Source organism: Balaenoptera physalus, assembly GCF_965194825.1.
Source record: "Balaenoptera physalus genome assembly, chromosome: 4".
NCBI classification, from domain to species: Eukaryota; Metazoa; Chordata; class Mammalia; order Artiodactyla; family Balaenopteridae; genus Balaenoptera; species Balaenoptera physalus.
The window spans coordinates 76,422,904-76,444,665 of record NC_138891.1 but is presented as its reverse complement, the minus strand read 5'-3'; the positions used below and the strand labels follow the sequence as shown (position 1 = coordinate 76,444,665).

The 21,762-nt window shown below is 41.7% G+C and overlaps 1 protein-coding gene across 8 annotated transcripts in view; it reads left to right on the top strand.

Moving 5' to 3' along the window:
• The window catches only part of KALRN (kalirin RhoGEF kinase), a gene marked incomplete at its 3' end in the record, with an annotated part of 654,541 nt that overhangs the window by 368,767 nt on the left and 264,012 nt on the right, over nt 1-21,762 (top strand). For 4 of the 8 annotated variants that reach the window (XM_082458482.1, XM_082458483.1, XM_082458488.1 and 1 more), the window contains 4 exons: nt 3,541-3,707; nt 10,934-11,053; nt 16,993-17,184; nt 20,202-20,351. In XM_082458482.1, coding sequence (XP_082314608.1) covers nt 3,541-3,707; nt 10,934-11,053; nt 16,993-17,184; nt 20,202-20,351 — 629 coding nt within the window. Of the gene's footprint in view, nt 1-3,540; nt 3,708-10,933; nt 11,054-16,965; nt 17,185-20,201; nt 20,352-21,762 lie in introns of all 8 variants that reach the window. The other 4 variants (XM_082458476.1, XM_082458484.1, XM_082458487.1 and 1 more) reach the window with 1 other exon arrangement.

The following is a 21,762-nucleotide window of genomic DNA, read 5'->3' as shown; positions in this document are numbered from 1 at the left end:
AGGGCTGAGTGGGTGAAAACACCCCAAGCAGATGGGCTGCCCACCCCCACATATCCTGTTCTAGGAATGAGCTTTGTCAAAAGAGCCTTGATTGGCCTCTTCAGCCTCTGCTGGGACTGGCTGTTCCCTTGCTCCTCCTCAGCTGGCTGTTCAGTCTGGCATAGCCCATGAGGCCTCAGGGCTCTCAGGGAAGCTCTCTCTGTCTGCTGCCGTGTGCCTGTCCTGCAGAGGAGGCGTCAACCTCATCTCTGGCTTGGAAGAAGGGAGGGCAGCAACACGCCAGAGCTGGGGTCCAGGGGTGGAGGTTGGAGGTGGACCGAGAGTGGGCCTTACCGAGGACCTAGGTGGCCAAGGAAGGCAGTACTTCAGAGACACAGGACTGAGGCAATAAATGGGTTGGGCACTTACCTTGTCTGTCTAATGAACTATATTTGAGCTAGAGGTAAAATAAACTATTGTCTCAGAAAAAGGACAATTAGCAAAATTAAGAATTTGGTTGCTATTTAGCCCTCCAGGCTAAAATAATTAGGGCTTATGCTTTGATTTTTATAGGAGTAAATAATTTTTATTGGATTTTTATAGGAGAAGTAGGGAATTTCCTTACACTTCTTTTTTGGTATGAAGTTTGTAACATTCAGCCAGGTCCTGCTAAATCCGCCTGATGTGCCAACAACCCTAACCAAAGCAAAAGCCTTGTTTAAATCAACATCAGCCTTAGGAATAGTTGGCAAAATAGGGAGTTTCTTTACTTGCTCATTGTTTAGGGTTATCTACTGGGCCTCAAGTTGGAAAGTGGCAGGGTTTGCTGGAAAGAGTCGAGTTGGAGTAAACCCACTGGCTGAATTCAAGGTCCAGCTGCACCACCAACAAGCACTTTGACTTTGGAAGTCCCTGTTCTTTCTCTGTAGACCTTAGTTTCTTCTTTTGTCCAGTGTGACAGGCAGGCCTTCATTCCTAAAGTCCCCTCCAGTTCTCACTTGCCATGATTCAGCCTCACTACCCCCATTGGTTATGGCCCAGGTCTTCTCCCTAATGTCACCAACCATGTGACTGTCACCCATGACCTTAGGAATAAGACAGGAGCTGCATATCCTGTGCATGTGTTGCTTTTGTGGTTTAAGGCGTCAAGTTCTCTCTTTATGCAAGGTTTTTAAGTGAAAACTCGATGGAGTCTGTGGCAATGGTGCTTCAAATTTACTGTGCCTGGAAAGTACCCAGTCCCAGCATTTAAATGAAGTCTTAAATTAGGTCGTGAGGGGCTTCCCTGGTGGCACAGTGGTTAAGAATCCGCCTGCCAATGCAGGAGACACGGGTTCGAGCCCTGGTCCGGGAAGATCCCACATGCCGCGGAGCAACTAAGCCCGTGCACCACAACTGCTGAGCCTGCACTCTAGAGCCTTCCAGCCACAGCTACTGAAGCCGGTGCTTAGAGCCCATGCTCCACAACAAGAGAAGCCACCACAGTGAGAAGCCCGCGCACCGCAACAAAGAGTAGCCCCTGCTCACCGCAACTAGAGAAAACCCATGCACAGCAACAAAGACCCAACACAGCCATAAATAAATAAATTAATTAATTAATTATTTTAAAAATTAGGTTGTGAGGATCACTCCTCTCCTTGCACATAGAGGTTAAGGGTGCAGCCAGGAGAGAGGGAGATTTCCTTTGTTGGGATCCCGGCCACACGTCTCACTACCTGGGTGTCCTTGAGCATGTTACCCAATCTCTCTAAGCTTCACCTTCCTCAGAAAAATGGCAATTATAGGAATCCTAACCATATGGAGTCATGTGAGGATGCAGTGGGATGAAACACAAGCATGGTAAAAGTTCAGTAAAGCTTGATAACTATTGTATATTATACTGGTATCCTAGCGCATACTGAATTCTGTTGGGGTTACTTGTGTTCCCGTAGCTTCGCCAGCAGCATGAGGGTAGGGCTGCTCCTTTCTTCTCTTTACGTTCCCGGTATCCAGCAGAGTGATTATGTCTCGCCCATAGCAAATTCTCAATGTTAATGTTTACTGAATTAATCAAGAGTGAACATCAGTCTGGGGGAAACAGATATACGTAAAAATAATGGGCCACAAATAATTGTACTTGTGTCATAAAAGGAAAGAAAAGGCCTGTGTTCTTCCAAAATGGAAGCTACTCTGGGGTGAAGGAATGTGGATCTGGAGGAAGGGAAGAAAAGTGGATATAAAACAATCGTTCTTAGCCTGATTACACCATCTTCACCTATTTTGTTTCCTGTGTTCATCTCACATAAAAAAAATATCAAGCAAGATAGATGAAAATGAAAGGCTGGAGTCTCAGGGCAGGCAGGGAGCCTGTTCTGGATGGTCCTCTAAGCAGGTGGCTGGTCCCTTTGATGAAGCACCAGGCTAAGAAAGCCCATTTACGTGTGATGTGGCATGGGTAAGCCATGAGCTTCCCACAGAAAGACACTTTGCCCAAGCCCAGCATACTAAACACCAGAGATGCATGCAGGATGGAAACGAGCTGGAAAAAATCTGCCTTGTGGCTGGAAACAGGGATCCACTTCTGCAGGTGGATCTTAAATTACATTTTAAAAAGTAAACATGGAGGCCAAGGGTCATCCCATGTTGCCTAGCACTGCAAAGGTAGAAATTTTGTATTTCTTCTTATTTTTTTATTTCAGTCAAGGAGATGCTCTACCTCATCCCCTTGGTAACTGCAGATAGTAACTGGAGGGGGTTGACTGCTAAAAGAACAAGTCATTCTCTTCTCTGTCTCCCACAGATATTTCGGGAGCTGGGCCTTGGAATTATGAAACTGACAGAAAAAATAAACATGAAAAGATACTGAAATTATTACCATGTAACACCAGAAAAAAATTTCCCACTCTCCCATATTGTTCTTATATAAAACACTATTTTTGCTTCTAGAAATGAATTTCCTTTAGCGTGTACAGACTTTCCTTATATGCCCCCACTGTATCAGGCAGGTGTGTTGGTGGTGGCAGTGATGAATTTCTGAGTTGCTTTTTTAGGGGACCTAAATAGTGGGCTAAGAAAATCACCACTGGCCAACTATTCTCTTCAGAATGGACTTAGCATCCAATGGTAAATTGCATCTGACCAGCTAAAAGAGAGTGTGCCTTTGGCAGAAATTCCTGAGACAGGGTCTTTGGGGCTTTGTTTTGTATTTCCCAATGTGATCCAGAGGCTCGGTTGTGAATATTCTGGGTGTAGGAAAACTGCCCCGCAGGGACTGCTGTATGCGGCCTTGTCTGGGATGGAATCCAGAGAACCACCTCTTGGACTCCAGTTGATAAGGAGCTGATCATCTGTTGAAGAGTTGTTTCCTGACAAAGGATCAGTTAATCCAAAAGAGAAGGCATGGTTTGAGCATCCCAAAGACCCGTTATGGTGATCTATCCAGTTTCACTGAGGGATATGCAGAAGTTGGGAGGGTGCTGGTGATGGCTATTTCCAGATTCCAGCTTTCATGTGCATATAGAAGGCAATGTAGTCTTTACGGTACTACCTGGTTTTTAATGGTTTACATTTTGTTTAAATCAGGAATTGAGTTAATCTGTGAAAAAGACATTGATCTGGCAGCCCAGGTGCAAGAGCTGTTGGAGTTTCTCCAGGAGAAGCAGCACGAGTTGGAGCTCAACGCGGAGCAGACCCATGAGCGGCTCGAGCAGTGTCTCCAACTGCGGCACCTCCAGGCGGAGGTCAGACAGGTGAGCCTGACCCTCCTCCTGCAGCCTGGGCTTCCCAGTGGCTGAGCCTGGCCTGGGCCTGCTCCTAGAACAGGATAAGGCATACAGAGCCAGCGGTATAACCAGAATTAGGAAATAGGTAAGTTAAGGAGTGGTTGTATTCGTTTCTGAAAGCTAAGCTGCTATCTACTGACTCTAACAAATAGATCTAATGGTACAATGGCTCAAACTACAAGTGCATTATTTCTCTGACATATAACAATCTAAGGAGAGCACCTCAGTGCTGTTCCAAGTTGCCTTCAGTCACTGAATCGATTCTCTTCCTTTCTATCCTCAGCCCTGCCCAGAGTTCATAGGAAATGCAAAGCCTGTATCAATAAACATATTCAGGCTTTAGAGCCAGCTTGATTAATTTGTGTGCCTAGTACAGGACCTGACATATACTTGAGAATCAATAAGGGGTAGCCATCCTTCAGTTCCCATCATTCTTTTCAATGTGTGTGCGGTTCTTACATGGAATATTCTAGTCACATTAAAGCCAATTTTAAAAAGAAAAGATTACTTACCTGTACGAGACATGATACTAGCTATCTTTCTAAAGGACATCCCTGTACCATTCCTAGGGATCTCTAGGAACATACACACAATGACTAATGACACATTTTAAAAATACTACATATTTATATTATGAACAGACTAAGTGGGAATTTTTAGCATAATTATTGGGGATTTCCTATTTAGACAAAGTGGGATTGAAGAAATACAAATATAGTTATAGTTCCATTTATTGAGTGTTGTGTGCCTTTTATACCTGTCTCTTGATCAGTCCTCGCAACCATTCTCTGAAGCAGATATTACTCTCCTTTCAGAGGAAGTCACCAAAGCTTACAAAGGTCACCAGATAGGTCACACTGAGGAAAGACCTCACCTTCACCCTCCACGGGTGCAGCAGGGCTTCCCTGCAGGGCAGACCTCATAGCACTTCAGTGTTTTCTCCTTGTGCTCCAGACTCTCCCAAGCAACCCTATCGCCCTGCTTCCTCTAGGGAGAGCCCCACCCAAAACATCCTAAGCAGAGATACATCTTCCTCTTTTAAATGTTTTTTCTTATGTTCAGTGACTGCTAGAGCTTTTAGATTTGTCTATTAATTTAGCACAGGGAACAAAAATATCATATTTTATTTAATTATTGCTCAGTCCCTTTTATTCAGGGTATTCCTTGCTAATGCCTATGTTTTAATTATATATTACTTATTATAATGTGAAAAATTATCTTCTCTGCTCCCCTTCTTTTCCAAAGAGTACTCAGACAGAGTCCGCACATTCTGTGCTAAAGATCAATCTTGAGCACAGGTAACATCACTGAGCCCCAGGCAAAGCCAGATACAGCACTGCCATCCGGGTTGTTTTCTGTTTAATTACACTCGGGTCACACCTGAATGTCTGGTGAGACTTGTTACTCATGGGGACGTGGTAGAAATCCTAGCAGGCCCAGAGCAGTGATGAGTATTCAAATTCTGAATCTCTTGGGAGTAATGATAGTACTTTCTTTTCATATGAGAAGTACTTTCTCGTTTGTGATCTCAGTTTAGGAGAACAGGCCCATGAGAGAAAGTGGTGGACGTTTAGTTTACAAATGAGGAAACTGAGGTACTATAGGATGAGTGCTCCCAGGGCCTCTTGACTACTTAGCTGAAACTTGAGCCCAAGCCTCTGAAATCCAAGGTCCTACAATTTGCCTCTGCTGGACCCCACTCCCACCCTGGAGTTCCAGGATTAATAGACAGAAGCTCTCCAGCAGAATGCATTCTGGGCTTTTCCTAGCCTCCACAGTGCCATGTCTGAGAAGATGGGCAGGCATGGCCTACACCTGGCGGAGAGGGTGGCACCAGCCAGATCAAGCAGCGGGCTCAGCAGGCCGTGGGAGTCCTCCTCTACTGTTTGTTCATGTCATCTCAATAAACCAGATAACAGGAAAAATATTCCTAATTGACTTTGAAATGAAATATATAATTTTGCTTTTGTTCCTGGTTTTTTATTTTATTTATTTTTGCTACAGCGTTCATAGTAGAGCCAACTTCCTAATTATGTTTTTCTTGGCTGAGATGAAAATGGAAATGAAATGAGTTTTCATCCTCCAAGTGTCCATTCTGTACAGGATGGGGAGCTGGAATGACGATAGGTAGTTTGTCGAGTGGGAAAGTAGATTATCTGTATATGCATCATCCAGGCGTGACTAGTATCTGTGTACCTTGCTGTTCAGTGTTTCATGAATTGGAGGACAAAAAAGAATTCTTCTGCAAGAGTGAGAACATTCCTTCTCCTTCTCTCCACCACGGCAAGGATGACACACAGGGGGACTGTAGTTCAAAACGGCACTGGCTTGCTGGGGTCAGCCTTTAGGAAAAGCGCGAAGGACGGCGGCCCTTGGAGGTGCCGAGGGACCGCTGCTCCATTAAGCCACCGCGCCTCATTCGACAAGCTTGTTCTCCTTGTTAGTGTGGCTCTTCCTTTAGGGGTCGTCTGGTCCAGTTTCCGAGAAGGCATTCATTCGCGTTTGATGGAAGTTGGTGGAGCAGGAAATATTGACTTGGAAGCTGTTGACGCTTGGAAAGAGGGACTTAATTTAGATGTCAGTACTGATCACTTGGGCTAAATTTAGACACTAGGTTGAGAGTTTCTCTTTTGAATATACTGAAATAAAGAAAGAGAGAGAGAGAGAAAGAGAGAGAGAGAAAGAGAGAGAGAAAGAAAGAAAGAGAAAGAAAAAAGAAAAGAAAGAAAAAGAGGGAGAGAGAGAAAGGAGGGAGGGAGGGAAGGAAGGAAGGAAGGAAAAGAAAAGAAAGAAAGAGACACTTTAATTGAAGTGCCATTAATGGAGAGAGAAAGGGAGAGGGCCACAGTGTGTTATGATACAGCTCTGTTGTTAGAGCTCAGAGATTAAAGGTTTAGATTTGGCCTTCATAACCTTATGTGCAGTTATACCACAATTATATTAAACTGAAGCTCTGAGGAGAGGTAATGTCACGGACATTGACTGAAAATTATTTTCAAGTATTTAGAACAAATGAAACTGATTAATGCAACTGACTTGCTTTCTGAGGGATTGCATAGGACTTTGTATCTAAGATAAATGGCCCCAACATCTCCAGAGAAATGCTGAATCTTGAAGGGAAACCATTCCCCTGATTCCTATGGTCCAGGGCCATAGACCACCCAGATGCCCCCTTTCTTCTAGAAAAATAGTTCAGATTATTCTCCAGACCCCACAGAATGCTCTGATTGCTTTCCAGGAAAATTGCTACTCTGGTAAGGATAGCCTCACATTTATTAGATAAGTCAGGAAGATTTGAAAAACCTATTTAATGGGCATAAAACTAAGTGAATTTCCATGTCTCCTGCAGAGCAATGCATTTAGCAGAAAATAGGCCAAAATGGATTTGTAAGATGTTGGAGCTCTAAGCTTTGGGGAAAGAAATTGTACCTATCATTTGTCTACTAAAGACATTGACTTAAATTACCCCTGTAGACCAAATACTGGCCAAAATTTGCATATGATCAAGATGGAAATTTAAATCAAAGGAGAAAATATCCTCTCCTCATATTCCTGTATAGAATACTGTTTCATTCTGTTCACTGTACATAAAAGTTAGAAAGGAGTTGGAGTAGATCCAAAAGAGAGGCAGCCATAGGTACAAGTACTATCCATTTGTTTCAAAGTGGAGATAATTAGGAAGACACACAGTCATAGTCTATAAAACCATGAGGGATGAACACATATAATCTCATAAATTGTGAATTTTTAGAACTAAGAAACACTAGAAATTTGACAGGCTCCCAGTTACCACCTGAGGGGCTGATGATTTTCCTGTGGCTAGAGTTTCAGAAATCACTGTGCCTTGTGATAAGTCATCTGCAGTAGCAGGAGTTAGACTCAGTGTCCTTCAGTGCAGCTTCATAGCTTTCCTGTCAGTGTGGCCTAGAGAACACAGGCATGGCCAAGCAGCGTCCCCAGCCTACGTGGCTACAGTGTCCAGCTTGCCCAGCTTAGGTGGCGTCATCATTTTGGACATTCACATCCATTTAACCACATCCATGCTTCTCCTAAGTCGGAGTTATCTGAGCTTCCTTGGCCTGAGGAACCAATAGATCTCCATCTTCAGTTCCCCACTCACCCCTGACTGAGCTGAATTGGTGGCCTAGCTCCCAAGTCCCCAAGCAGCAATACTCTTCCCATCCCTCATTTCTGCAGAGCTAAGTTCCTCTGGTATCCTATGGTTATAGGGGCAATCTCTGAATTTTGAAAGAAGTATGGGATATTATGGCTCAAAATGACCTTCAAAGACCATCTAACTTATCAGTAAACTGTTGTCTAAGATGAATGGTCAATATAAAACGTTCATGTTAAGGATTACATTATATGGTTTGTAAAATACTTTTACATTAATTATTTCATTTCATCTATACCCTGTGATTTACCATTTTACAGGTAAGAAAACTGAGCCTCAGAGAGATTAAGTGATGTTTCCAAAGTCACGCAGCTCAAGATGAGTAGGACCAACATTTTCTCATGTTTGTTGCAAAATTTCTTCTACTACCTTTCTCTCATTTGGATGATCACAGAAGAATAAATAACCAATTTTATGAACCAGAAAGATAAAGGATGACAGTAATAGAAAATTATACCACCAAGAGTTAACATTGATCAGAGCACAAAGACTGATGATAATAAAACAGCTAAGGTATTTACATCACATCAGAATATGTCAATAAGCTCTACAAATACTAGAATAAAAGTTAATATTTCTAAACTTTTTCTCTTCTCATTGTGAGAGGTGTAAATGAAGAATCATAGCATTAGCTAGTTTTGCCTCAAAACTAAAAATCGCTAGCACCACCATCATCAGGCTTTGCATTTTACGGTAGGCTACATCAACCCTGATATAGGAAGGGAAGGTACCATTACCCTATCTTTACAGATGAAAAAGCTGAGGCTCAGAAGAGTTAAGTGGTTTTACCAGGCAGTAACAAAGCCAGGTATTCTGACTTCAGATTTTATGCTCTTTCTACACGTTCCCAGTTTTGCTTCTAGGACTGAGTCCGGGACTTCAACATGGGAGGTTTGATTTTAGGAAGATAAAAATACTTGGTAGTTTAATCATTGGCATCAGTCCCACCCCTGAACCCAAGCCATTGATTAAACTACAGTGCATTTTTATCTTCCTAAAATCAAACCTCCCATGATGAAGTCCTAGAATGCCTTTATAAACAACATTTGGGAAATAAAAATGAACAAGGATACCAAGGATATGGCATCATTTAATGAAAGATGTAGAGACTAAAACCTATAATATTTCTAAATGGAAAACCTGGTAAATGGTGACCTCACAACCATAGCTATAACTGATGTTTTCAGTTGACTGAAACTAGAGAGGAAAATATTCCCGCAAGACTCAGGAGGCCCAGAGGGAGTCAAATTGCCCCTCAAGCATTGATTTGTGATGCACATTGAGAAAGTGTTTCTCTGACACACTCAAGTGAATCTTGAACCAAGCAAGGTGTGATGAATCACTGCAGAAGGACTTACATAGTTCAAAAATATAAACTGTGAGCTCCGTTTTGCAAAGAGGTGAAGCATTTGGGCATGCAATCCATGTATGCATGTACCCGAACTCACAGCCAGCTTTTAGAAATCATTAGCACCTCTATAGTCAGCCAGCTACAGCACACCAGTGGCATCAGAGATTTCACACATACGCTCTGAGCAGTTTATTTCCTGCAACTAATTGCTTTACAGATTGGCATCTCATCCACAATCTGCCAGACTGCCCATGAATTAACATCTCAATCCAAATAACCCAGCTTCAGTGGGATTTATGTCCCAATGTTATCCGTGCACAATATGGTATCAGTCATTTTCTGCCTAAGGAGGACATTTGAGAAATGCCTGTGAGGGTTATGGACTAGGAGACCAGGCTTAGTATTTTTCTAATTGTTTAACATGAAGAAGTTGAGAGAAGAAAAAAAATCTGAAACAGATTGTGGCGTCTTCTGCTTTGCTTTGAGGGAACAGATGGATGGTATTTACTGATCTTAAAATTTCAGAAGAATTTTTATTTCCTCTCCAAGCAAACTCTCAGGCTTCTTAATAAAGCAAATATTTGGCAATTTTCTGATGACCAAACACAAGGTAGATTTTCAAGGCCTGTTACTTCCAGTTTGATTATTTGCACTTGACTCTATTAGCTGGATTATTGCCACATCTCTATTTTAGCTGGGACTATCTAGACAGTGTCAGCTATTTCTCCTTCTATTCTCATGTTCCCTAGCTGAGTTTTCTTTCCCCCAGTACTAATTAAGGTCACCTAGAAATGTTACTCAGCCTAGCCATTGCCTCTAAATAATTTAAATCAATTATAACGTATTCTCCCTTTTTCTAATGATCCAGTGTATTGATGATTCATGCTATTTTGCTTGTTTTATTTCTCCTCCCTTTGGATTGTTTAACCAATCAAAGCTCAAACTTGTCTACTCTTGGCTATTTTGCAAGGTATAGGAGGTTGGACACACTGCTCAGGTGTGACTTGGGTATTTTCACTCTTTCAAAAACGTTACTGCATACCCGTCGTATGAAAGGTACTGTGCTAGGCATTGGGTGAGATTAAAATATGACTCATATATTACTCTAGTCTTCCGGAAGTTTACATTGTAAGGGGAGGAGATGAAACATAGGTCGAAATAACTGAATAAGGCAGGCTTTGGTGAGTGCCACAAAGGTGGTACATGCAAAATGATCTGGGTTTCACTAGATGACGAAGAGATTGTTTCTAATGGGAGTGGTTAGGTATAGAAGATTTCAAGCAGTTATTGATATTTGAATTGGGCCTTAAAAAAATGAAAGGGATACCAACAGATGGAATTTATTTATTTATACCGTACTATGTTCCAGATGGAACTTCGGAAACATACATACAATGCAATCAGATGAAGTAATGTTTAAATTAAGCGTCTGAGGAGCCTGGGATTGAGGAGTGATAAGGGTAGGAAAGAAAAGATGAAGCTGGGAATGAGGTTGGTACTTAAAATAAGTACCTTATGGCACAAGGTACGAGGCAAATTTAAGGAGATTTTAATTATCCAGACTCTTCCTGTCCTGTCTTCAACTGTGGGTAGGAGATAGCAAGCTCTCTGACTGAAGGGCCTGGCACAGAAAGGCCATTCACCTGTGCTCTCATCCCGACTCCCTAGGTCCTGGGATGGATCCGCAATGGGGAGTCAATGCTCAACGCCAGCCTGGTCAACGCCAGCTCTTTGTCGGAAGCAGAGCAGCTGCAGCGGGAACACGAGCAGTTCCAACTGGCCATCGAGGTAACACCCAAATCTGGCTGCACTGTCCTCCCTTCCCCTCCCTGCTCTGCACTTAGGCAGGATGATTCCTCAAGATGTGGGTGTTCCTTTATGTGGTGAAGCCATTACTCTTTCTAGGGAAATGGGCCAGGTAGCCTCCCTATGACCCAGGAATTGATGGAGAAACAAATGCAGGGCTTCACCACCCCAAGGAAGCCTGGTCTTAGAAGACAAGTATTCACACCCCAAATGTGGATCTTTCTTACTTATTGGTACCTTTAACTTTCAAGGCCCCTGGTCCACTGAGTTTTTTATACATTACGGACTATGCACCATGTGAGAAATGTAAAGCTAAAAGGTTAGAAGTCACCTCTAGTTGAAGCTCACTCAGAATTGAGGATAAACAACTGCAGAAGTCATTAGTAAACTAGGATTCCATTTTTAAACATTTGGTTTACATGTAACATTTAGATTCCATTGTCAGATGTGCCTTTTAACAAGAGTAGTGAGCACGGGAGCAGACTGCACTAGATAGTTTGATTCACTGAAAATAGTTGTTCAATAATGCTAGTGGAAGTCATACTTAAAGAATAAACTAAAACCAGAAGTTCACCAAGACTTGTTTTAAAGGCTATTTTAAAATAAAACTCTACTTACGATAGTCTGATATAAATTTTGTCTTGCTTTAAATAATATCTTTAATTATCCTTTCTACTAGAACATTTCCTTCCCAAAGAGACTTGAACTGATTGTTCTAGAGTGGTGTAGGGGAAAGAGTAGGAAATGGGACATGGGAACTATGTTAAAAATAAAATAAGTTAAGTACCAATGGGAAAAGAGATAAGGAGTGAAAACCTCAAAGACATCCATTACTTGTGGTTCAGTATAAAACTTAACCCACTTCTGAGTGTATAAGAAATGCAAAGGTGATTATCTTCTACTAAAAAAACACAACAAGATAAAATTTTAACTGTCCATGCCAATAAGTATATCTTTAATACAGTGATCCAACTGATTGCTAGCTATTTTTAAACTAGTATTGATTGATTTCAACCATTTAATTTTCCAAAAGCTATCTTGTATGTGAAAACATAGCATTGATACGAATGATATATTTCTCTAAGATGTCTGATAACTTCTTAGGAACCCTTGCTCGTACCAGAGTCCTGTCTGAGATTTGAAATTTAAAAATAAACTGTGTATTACACACACAGTATGGACAAATTATTTTCTAAGGAAGAACTAACCAGAGGAAAGAAGTTTTATCATCAGCAGCTCTGTTGCATTTTACTGGCATGCCCAAATATTAGAGCGTTGGAATCTATTCATTGTAAAGGAAAAACCAAGATTGGGATTATAATCAAGAATTAGGCACACAGTGGTCAAAACCCCATCGAGAGGCAGCAATGAAGAGAACGAAGGTTGGACAGTCACATTCAAGGCTTGGCATGAAGCTGTGAGGGATGCTAGGCAGAGAGAAGACAGCCTTTGGCGATACCTCCTCCTTGTTTATCTTGAATGTGGAGGTTTACCTGACCCATCAGGTAATTAAATTTTCAGTCCCTTAATCAAATGTTGGGCAAGTAAAACCAAGCATTATAAAAAAAAAAAAATACAAAAACCAAGCATTATGACACCCTTGAGTATCTCAATGAGCTAGTAGAAAATAGTGGGTAAATGCATTAACAATGCTATTGAAATAACCAAATTCCACCTGACTTGCATATGCAGTATGTATGAATTTGTATTAGATGCTGTTGCAGCCTTAACAGAATAGAGGCTCACTAAGCACCTATATCTCTTTAATTTCATGGATGCAACTTGATCAAATATTCTTAGAATAGATGTTGAGATATAGACCCCTGTCGAGTTTATGTCTGTGGACTCAAGAGGACATGGCAGAATAGATAGGATTCCTCATAGATCTTGGGAATGGAAGGTAGGCAGGGTCTGCAGCTTGGCTAGGATAATGACGAGAACAGGGCCAGAATTTCAACATATGTTCCTTCTCCAGGTGGCCTTGTGCTTCTCTCTAAATGTGTCAGTTTAGACCAGGCTCTGCATTGGGGGAACATACTCCAGGGAGGATTTAAGCAATTTGATAGGAGATCTAACTAGTCTGGTTTGATTTAACCCATTTTGATACTGTTACTGGAGGCCTTTACAGTGATCACTGACAGGGAACATAATTTGACTTCTTGGGCCCTAAGAACCCTGGGCTCCAGAAGGGAAGATAAAATGGCTATAGGTAAGATGATCATATAAGTTATTGTTAGAACTGAGACACTTTTAGAAGTGAAGGAGGGAATTATTAATAACTAAGCCAGGAAAAGCAGCATGTACTAGAACTCTCATGGGCAAACCAAGATGTTTGCTCACCCTAGCTTTGGTGGCCTCATCAGTCTGAAGGTTTTGGTCTTCTTAAAGAAGGTCAGAATGTTTACCTGAGGTAGCCTTGGTTACAGAAAAACTTCCCCAGAGCCATTCAGAGTGCAGAGCAGTACACAGCTCTCCAGAAGCATAGCTTTATCAACAAACCCAGATTATTGTTTGTTAGTATCCAAATGTTGTGGCTGATGTGTCTTCAAGAACTGTGAACATCATAGAGACACACTTGATTTTAAAATCCATTTTTATTTGAAATCCTCTTATGCATTTTAAGCATAAGCATTATGACAGAAACAGTAGTTAAAACTGGATAATAAATTAAGTTGATTTGGTTCGGTTTTCTTCCATGTCCTTCTACTAAATATGAACATCCTTGATAATCCATGTCTCAAAGATACAGCACTCAATAGGATTAGCTAATAGTAGAAATAAATACAAAATAATGACTCAAGCTTTAGCAAAGCAGAGATTATGTCATATGCATAAGAGTTTATCATTTAGGTAATTAAAGGGAAGAAGGTGCTCCCAGGACTATTAGATAATAATGAGTTTCAGAATAAGGAAGAGGATTTGTTACACAGCATAAATTATAGGAAAACAAAAGTTACTCCTCTGTCTCCTCCATTCTCAGAGAAAATATATAATAACAAATTTATGATGACAATTATATGCTGGTTTCATATTTTGAGGAGAAGCCAAATAGTTATCAGAATCACTAATGTTCACTTGGTGAACCCTTCTTCTGAATGAGAAACTGTAGATACTGTTCTAATTGCTAGAGATGAAATGATATGGTGTGATATGGTGGAAAGGACATAGATTTGGGAATAGGTCAAACCTGAATCGGGTTTCATCACTTCCTTGGATGTACATTTTTGGGCAAGTCCCTTAACCAGCCTGAGTCTCAGTTTCTTAATCTGTGAAGTGGGAATAATAATATCCACCTTGGAGTAGTGTTAGGAGAACTAGGGAAAAAATGCATAAGTACAGTTCCTAGCACAAAATATATACCTGGTTAAATGACAGCTATTAAAGGGATTTTTTTAAAACAGTCCTTGCCTTGAGAGTTTCACTGTCTTAAGTAAGGAAAGTCAGCCAAGCGTTAGATGAGTGATATAGGTATTCAGAAGAGGGTAGTTTTTAGTAAGTCTCAGGCTGTCCAAAAAGGCCTCTTTGAAGGAGGTTGGATCTGAACTGAGTCTCCAAGGGAGACTGGATCATAGATGAGGAGAGTCTAAGCGGTGTTCCTTAAAGGCAGGGAGAATGAAGATGGCAAAGGCAAGTTTGTTTTCATATGATCTTTGTAAGGAAGTAGTACATGATAATGAAGTATTTGGGACCACAGTGTGAGGGGCTTTTAATAACATCCTCTAAAGTTTGGACTTGATTTCATAGCAGTGGGTGAACCATTGCAGGCATTTGAATTGAGAGATGGAAGTGATGTTTAGAGCATAAAATTAGGGTTTTAGCACTGGAAAGGATGTTAGAATTCTCTTAACTGAAGCACTTCCTGTTACAGAGACTCTGTCAGAAATGTAAGGGATGGGTTCGATGGGTTAGAAATGGAAGGCAGGAAAAGGCTAGTTAGGTGACCACCACCAAGGCCTAGGTATGAAGTGGTGAGAGCTGGACTGGGACTCAGGCTGAGGAGCAGCAGGCAAGGATGATGACAAGACTGTGACCCTAGATGGCCGTGAGGAGGGCACCGTCCCCAGGATGGTGGACTGCCGTGGGAAGACTGTTTCAGAGGGAGGAGGAGTTTAGGTTTAGGTGCGGAACTTGAGTAGACATCTGGGAGGAAAGAGGAGGCTCTGATTGGGCAGTAAAGCCATTCTCATTCCTTGGCAAGGGTTCCTCTTCTCTCTGGGAAGATATTTCACTTCTACTGAGAATGCATCTTTGTAAGTGACTAACATGGGGCAGGCAGCTAGATCATCCGAATCAGTGCTACCGACCTAGGTGAGAGGTGTGACAGGCAGCTCACCCTCACATCCAAAGACCATTAAAGATGAGGCTCAGATATCAGGCGAGAAATATAGATTGGAGAGTCATTTACAAAGAGGAAATGATAGAAGCCAAGGGAAAGGATGAGAACTCTATAGACATGAACCAAAACCAAGAATGGACCTTGGGGTACCTCTACATTTAGGAGGCAGGAAAAGAAAATGGTACCAATAGGTAAAACAGAGAAAGAAACCAAGGATTTTTAGTGGATCATTTCTACTCGTTAGTTTATTTTTCTAGCTTCATGCAGCAATTAGGGACCCAGATGCTAATGTGGTCATCAGGACTGAAGGCCGACTCAGTGGCAAAGCGAGGGAATAAAGGAGTCTAGGCTGCTGGAGGAGGTCGTGCTAACATAGCTAACACTGAGGACAGATTCAGGTGGTGGGGAGGGCAACCAGGAGGTGGTTGATAGACTCTGTAGACAGGCTGCCATCTGGAATGACCGTGAAGGGGGAGGCAGAGGTGAGAAGAGGGGGAGGTTGTACTCACACACAGGAGTGCTGATGGATTCGCTCTGGGGAACTGTCCCAACACTGCAGCCCAAGAAGGGCAGAAATCATTCTGGAGTCAGGCACTGGGCTTCTAGCTGCTCTTTTCCACTGCCAGCTAAGCTCTACTTGCCTGAAAGTGCAAAGGCCAAATTAGTCCTATGCCATTGGGTTGAAATGATTCCAGCAGCTGAAGTTGGGATGATATTAGCTCTTTGAAGTCGTGTGGCTCATCCACATCAGTCCTTTATTTTAATACATTATAATCCCATTTGGCTCTCTCCCTGCCACCCAGTTCTCCAGCCTGTTCTCCCCACCCCCTACAGTGCAAGTGAACTCAGAGAATGACACTTACCCTGAATAAGAAACAAACCTTCTACAGTATAGATTATCCTAAAGGCAAACATAAATAAGGTAGTAATGTGGGATGATGTGTTAAGCTGAATTATCTACCGTGCTGCTCTTTTCCCTTGGTAACTAAGAGATGGTGTGAGATGCTACTCTTCTACTTTATTAACCTGCCAAATGTCTTCCTTCTGCTGGAACCTTTTTGAAACTGATCATTCATGTTTAAAATGATTGCATTGTTGGTTGAGATTTGTGTTACATGGGGATATTTTTTATGGGCTATGTTTATTTGATCTGCAGAATTGGACTACAGCAGTAACCTCCTTTGAAAATGCATGATGAATAATTTTATGATTAGATTTGAAAAGGAAATTTAACTAATGTATGAATCAATCAGGGAGCAGATTTATACACAACTGCGTTTCTCTAGCACAGAAACTGAAATGTCTTTAAAATGCAGAGTGATGCAAGTAAAGAGAAAGGAGTGGGGGTAGGAGTTAGGGACCTGAACGATTAGTTAATGAAAATGTTTGATATTCTTTTTAAAAATGTGCTTAAAAAACAATGATGACAACATGTTTGAATCAGTCATTTAAAGCTCTTTAACTTTTCTGCATCTTTCCACTCACGCCTCACTCCACCCCCTCCCATACCACGCCTGGGTCGTTCCCACGGACCTCTCTCTCCTCCCCTTGTGCCCAGTCCCTCTTTCATGCCACTTCCTTGCAGAAGACACACCAGAGTGCCCTGCAGGTACAGCAGAAAGCTGAGGCGCTGCTCCAGGCTGGCCACTACGACGCGGACGCCATCCGGGAATGTGCTGAGAAGGTGGCCCTCCACTGGCAGCAGCTTATGCTGAAGATGGAAGACCGGCTGAAACTGGTCAACGCCTCAGTGGCCTTTTACAAAACTTCCGAGCAGGTGAGGGAAAGGGCTGTGGAATGTGTGGGGCTGAGACTGACAGAGGACTGTTTCCTGCCTCACACTGCAAATCTGCAGGATCTACCTCAGCAAGAAGCCACTCCTCTCAGTACTAGCCTTTGAGAGTAGAAGAATGATTTGTGGAAACACCACGGTTTGCTTCCTTATAATCCTTTCCATTAGAGGAGTGGACTATGTGATTTGTTTCTTACAAATTTCTCAACCTCACAGGATTTCGGTGTTGAAGTAGAAACTGGGTAGGTGTAGGCTGAGTGCCAAGTTTGAGTGGTGTACCAGTTAGCTCTTGCCACAGTAATGCTGTGTAACAGATCACCCCACAACCCTGCGGTATAAAACAATAAGCACATAGTTTTTGCTTAAGTATCCGGTGTTCAGCTGATCTTGGCTGAGCTTGGTAGAACTAGGCTCCAAGCTGCAGGTTGGGTCTGGATCTGTTCCTATATTGCTCCTCCTTCTTGCCCGGCAGCTACCTGAGGCATAGTTATGGTGAAAAGCAGGAGTGCAAGAACCCAAAATCTACTGTGCAAGTGCATTTCAAGTCTGCTTGTGTCACATGCATGGCAGTATATGCCTCCTGTGAAGGTTGGGAGAGGAGAGTGACAATTTGCTGAACACAGTCTAATTTACCACAATCAGGCACTATGCACTGCTTGAAAAACATACAGCTCTTTCATTCATGGGGTTCCCAGTCTCATAAGGAAACACAGCTTTCTGTCATTGGAGAACTGTGAGCCTAACTGCTAGGATGGTGCAGCTGTGGGAGAAAAGGTAGGAGATACCTACAGCAGGGCCATAAAAATGCAAACCCATTACTAGTACATCTGTACAGCAATATGCACAAGGGCTAAGAGGATTTTTAAATGATTTGGGTGCTGTCAGGGGACTCTTTTCATGAAACAGAGGTTTAAGACAGGAGTAATTTTATTCAGTATAAAATAATTTCCTCATTCAAATCACTCCCTGGTAGAAATAGAGAAACATTCTCCTCTGGGTGACTTACAGGGACCATGGGAAAGTCCATCTCAGAGCAAACGTAACATGCCTGTCAGAGGGCCCTGCAGCCAGTATTCATCTTCAAACCTTCTCTCAGTCCTCCTTTCAGTGTTTCGGAGAGATGATGCCTTTGATGGCCTCGGAAGTGGGAGCAGCAAACTAACGAGATAAAGAGCTTCTCCAGTTGATCTGTAAATTCAGCACATCCCAATCACACCCCAGCAAGCTTTTTTTTTTTTTAATAGAAATCGATAGGCTGATTCTAAGATTTACGTGGAAATGCAAAGAGACTAAAATAGCCAAAACAGTCTTGAAAAGGAAGAACAAAGTTGAAGGAGTTACACTACCTGATTTTAAGACTTACCCTAAAGCTGCAGTGGTCAAGACAGAATGGTATTGGTGTAAGAATAGACACAACTGAACAGAGTAGAGGTTCCAGAAGTAGACCCACATATATACAGTCAGTTGATTTTTGAGAAAGCAATTCAATAAGTAAAGTCTTTTTAACAAATGGTGCTAGACAACTGAATATCCATATGAAAAAAATGAGGCTTAACCCCTGTCTAATATCATATACAGATTTTAATTTGAGATGGTTCAAGATGCTGAAGGGGACAAAGCACTAGATTGAGTCAGGAAGTTTGACCCTGAACTGACCTTACCAAAGGTCACTTTATCTCTCTAGATTTCTGTTTCTTCACCTATTAAATTAAAGGACTTATGCTGGATACTCTTTCCATTTCCTCTAGCTCCCAAATTGATTGGTTTTAAGTCCAATACTGTCATGGGACAGGTGTCAAGTACTTGTTTTCTTAAAGTTTTTGTGTGTGTATAATCTGTTTTCTCTCAAGACGTGAGCCTCCTGCATGTTTTCAGGCCTTGCAACAAGAGAGGTGTGTGGTGCTGAAGAAACCAGCTGGAGTTCAGGGATAGGCCTCCTCACGACACGGGAAACATGTTGGCTATGGGGGTGTTCTGCCCGGGACATCTTTCAGCTTATTTTTCAGCTCAGTTCATAACTCAAAAGGCATCTTATCCAATGCCATGTCCTTCACCAAAAGAGATGCCTTTCTCAGACAGAGGAGGCCAAGGGTAGTTAGAGCTGCTCTCCCCTGCTGCCACAGACTATTGAAGGAAAGTATAGGAATGAGTTTCTATTTTCTGCATCCTTCCTTAAGCCCTGACACTAGGCTGCCCTGGGTCTCCTACTGATGCGCTCAACCTAACTTTCCCTCTGAGCCCCATTTGAAATGCTTTTGGTCTTTTGAGTTCCTCTATAAGGTCACTTAGAGCATGGCCTCTCAGCATTTTTAGAACTGAAAAACCATCTTAACTATCTTTTAAGTCAACCCAAATTTGTTATCCCTCTGAAGGAAATGTGCATTTTATAATAGCTGGCCTGGAGATGCCATTGCCTTATAGTAGTACCTTGAAACACTTTTGCTGGAATATTTTTCCCCAGGGAGGGAAAAGGTAACATTCATTTATGGCCCATAAGTCACACAACATAGGCAACTTCCTCCTTTACCTCTACTTGAGGCTACTTCCTGTAGGGCAAGGACAGATAGTTGGGCAACCCAGTTATCTTCTTCAAACCTCTTTCTCCTGTTCTACCTAATTCATAGATGTATCATAAGGTTATAGCAATATAATATATAAAAAACACTTTGAAACCCCCCAAATTACTAGTCTCTCTTCCTTTCTTGCTCTGCATACTATCCCTAGGTGATGTCATCAACCCCCATAGCTTCAGCCTTCAACCATCAGAAGATAATTCCAAAATCCATATCTCGGTAGTCATCTGTCTCCCAAGCTCCAGACGCTGGATTCTCACTGCCTCCTGGACTTCTCTTAGATGTCTCAGGGGCACTGTGCACCTAAGTCTACAAATTAGATTTTGAATGAAAAATGTCACTTCTGTAGGGGTCTCTTAGCTAAAGATCCTCATAAGATAGGACCTTTAAATGATGAATTTACTAAGTTTTTCCTCCATGATTCATTAGGTCTGTAGTGTCCTGGAGAGCTTAGAGCAAGAATACCGGAGAGATGAGGACTGGTGTGGTGGACGAGATAAATTGGGGCCAGCAGCAGAGATCGACCACGTCATTCCACTCATCAGTAAACATTTGGAACAAAAGGAGGCCTTTCTTAAGGTCAGAGCACATTGTCATCCAAGGTCTGGGACTTTAGCCTTGTTTTTGATCTGCTGTCTCACTCTTCCCATCGCCTCCACCTCCTCCTCCTTTCTGTCTCTGTCTCTCTGTCTCTCTCTCTCTCACTGCTTCATGTGGGCTTCCTATACCCCTCTGTTTTCTAGCTTCTTATCTAAAGGGGGCATTTGTAGAGGGGATATTGGCTAGTTAATTTGAAAAGTTGAAAGGTTACACTTCAAACATTCTTTATTTCTCTCAGCACTTTTTTGTATAATTAGGCAATTAGGATGCTTCATTTCTACTGGTGCCATGTACAAATATCCTGATATCCCATTGATGTTAACTGAGAAAAACACCTACTTTCATTTTGTTATGTTTTATCTATAAAAATATTTTAATTGAAATATATAAGCCTAGATAGAAAACTATTAAAATACATCTTTTATAAATGGATGATGCAAAATTTAGGGCAAGAGTTAAAGAAATACATTTAGACATCTTATTTATTTATCCGTCTAACGATTACCAATTACCAATGAATGTAACACTGTTTATTGTGCTGTATGAAGAGAGAGATACCTTATTTTGTTTGTTTTGGTTTTAAAAGAGCCTTAGCTTCCCAGAGAGGAAGCACAGTCCTGCTCTGAACAGCTTTCAGCTGGTGTGGGAAGTTCTCCTAAGCCTCTTTCCTCCTGCCTTTGATCTTCTCTCTGACAGAGCCTTCAGTGTTAAAACTTATCTAAAGGCTCCATTTTTCTCTCAAATTCCCTGCTTTCATGTTCTGCTTCCTTTCAGGTTTCTGAAAGCACAAAAGAGAATTTTTATACCCTGACATGTTGCCACTGATTTTCTACAGTTCTGTAATTAACTGCCTTTCTTTTATTAGGGATTTTCTCTACTTGACCACCTCTTTAAGTTTTATTTTTATTCTTTTTTAAAGATGACCTCTCCCTGCCCTTCTCCCATCTATCTGGTATCTGTACCCGCATTTGATCCGAACTCTTAGTAATCAGCTCTTACTAATAAGATTAAATAGAAATTCTTCCATACAGGGCTTAAGATGATTTTAAAAGTCTTCCCTATGACAATACGAAGTTTAAAACAAAACGATTTATGTAGGGCATGCCAGATATTTTAAATAGAAGTGTAAAGGTATGTCTTCATAAAATTAAATGTTTCTTTTGAAGAAGGAAAAAAGAAAATGTTCTGATGTTTTCCATATGTGCCTAAAACCATAGTTGAAAAACTCCTTATTGTTGTGGGAATTACAAGCCCAATGGACAGAAGATCGAGCTCACCATGTGTATACATTAGTTGATCTATTTTGGATTCCTTAGCTTTGGACCACTGTCCAGCTGTTGAATTCATGGGCCTCAGAGTGGAAGGACCCACTAGCAGTCTTTTACCACAG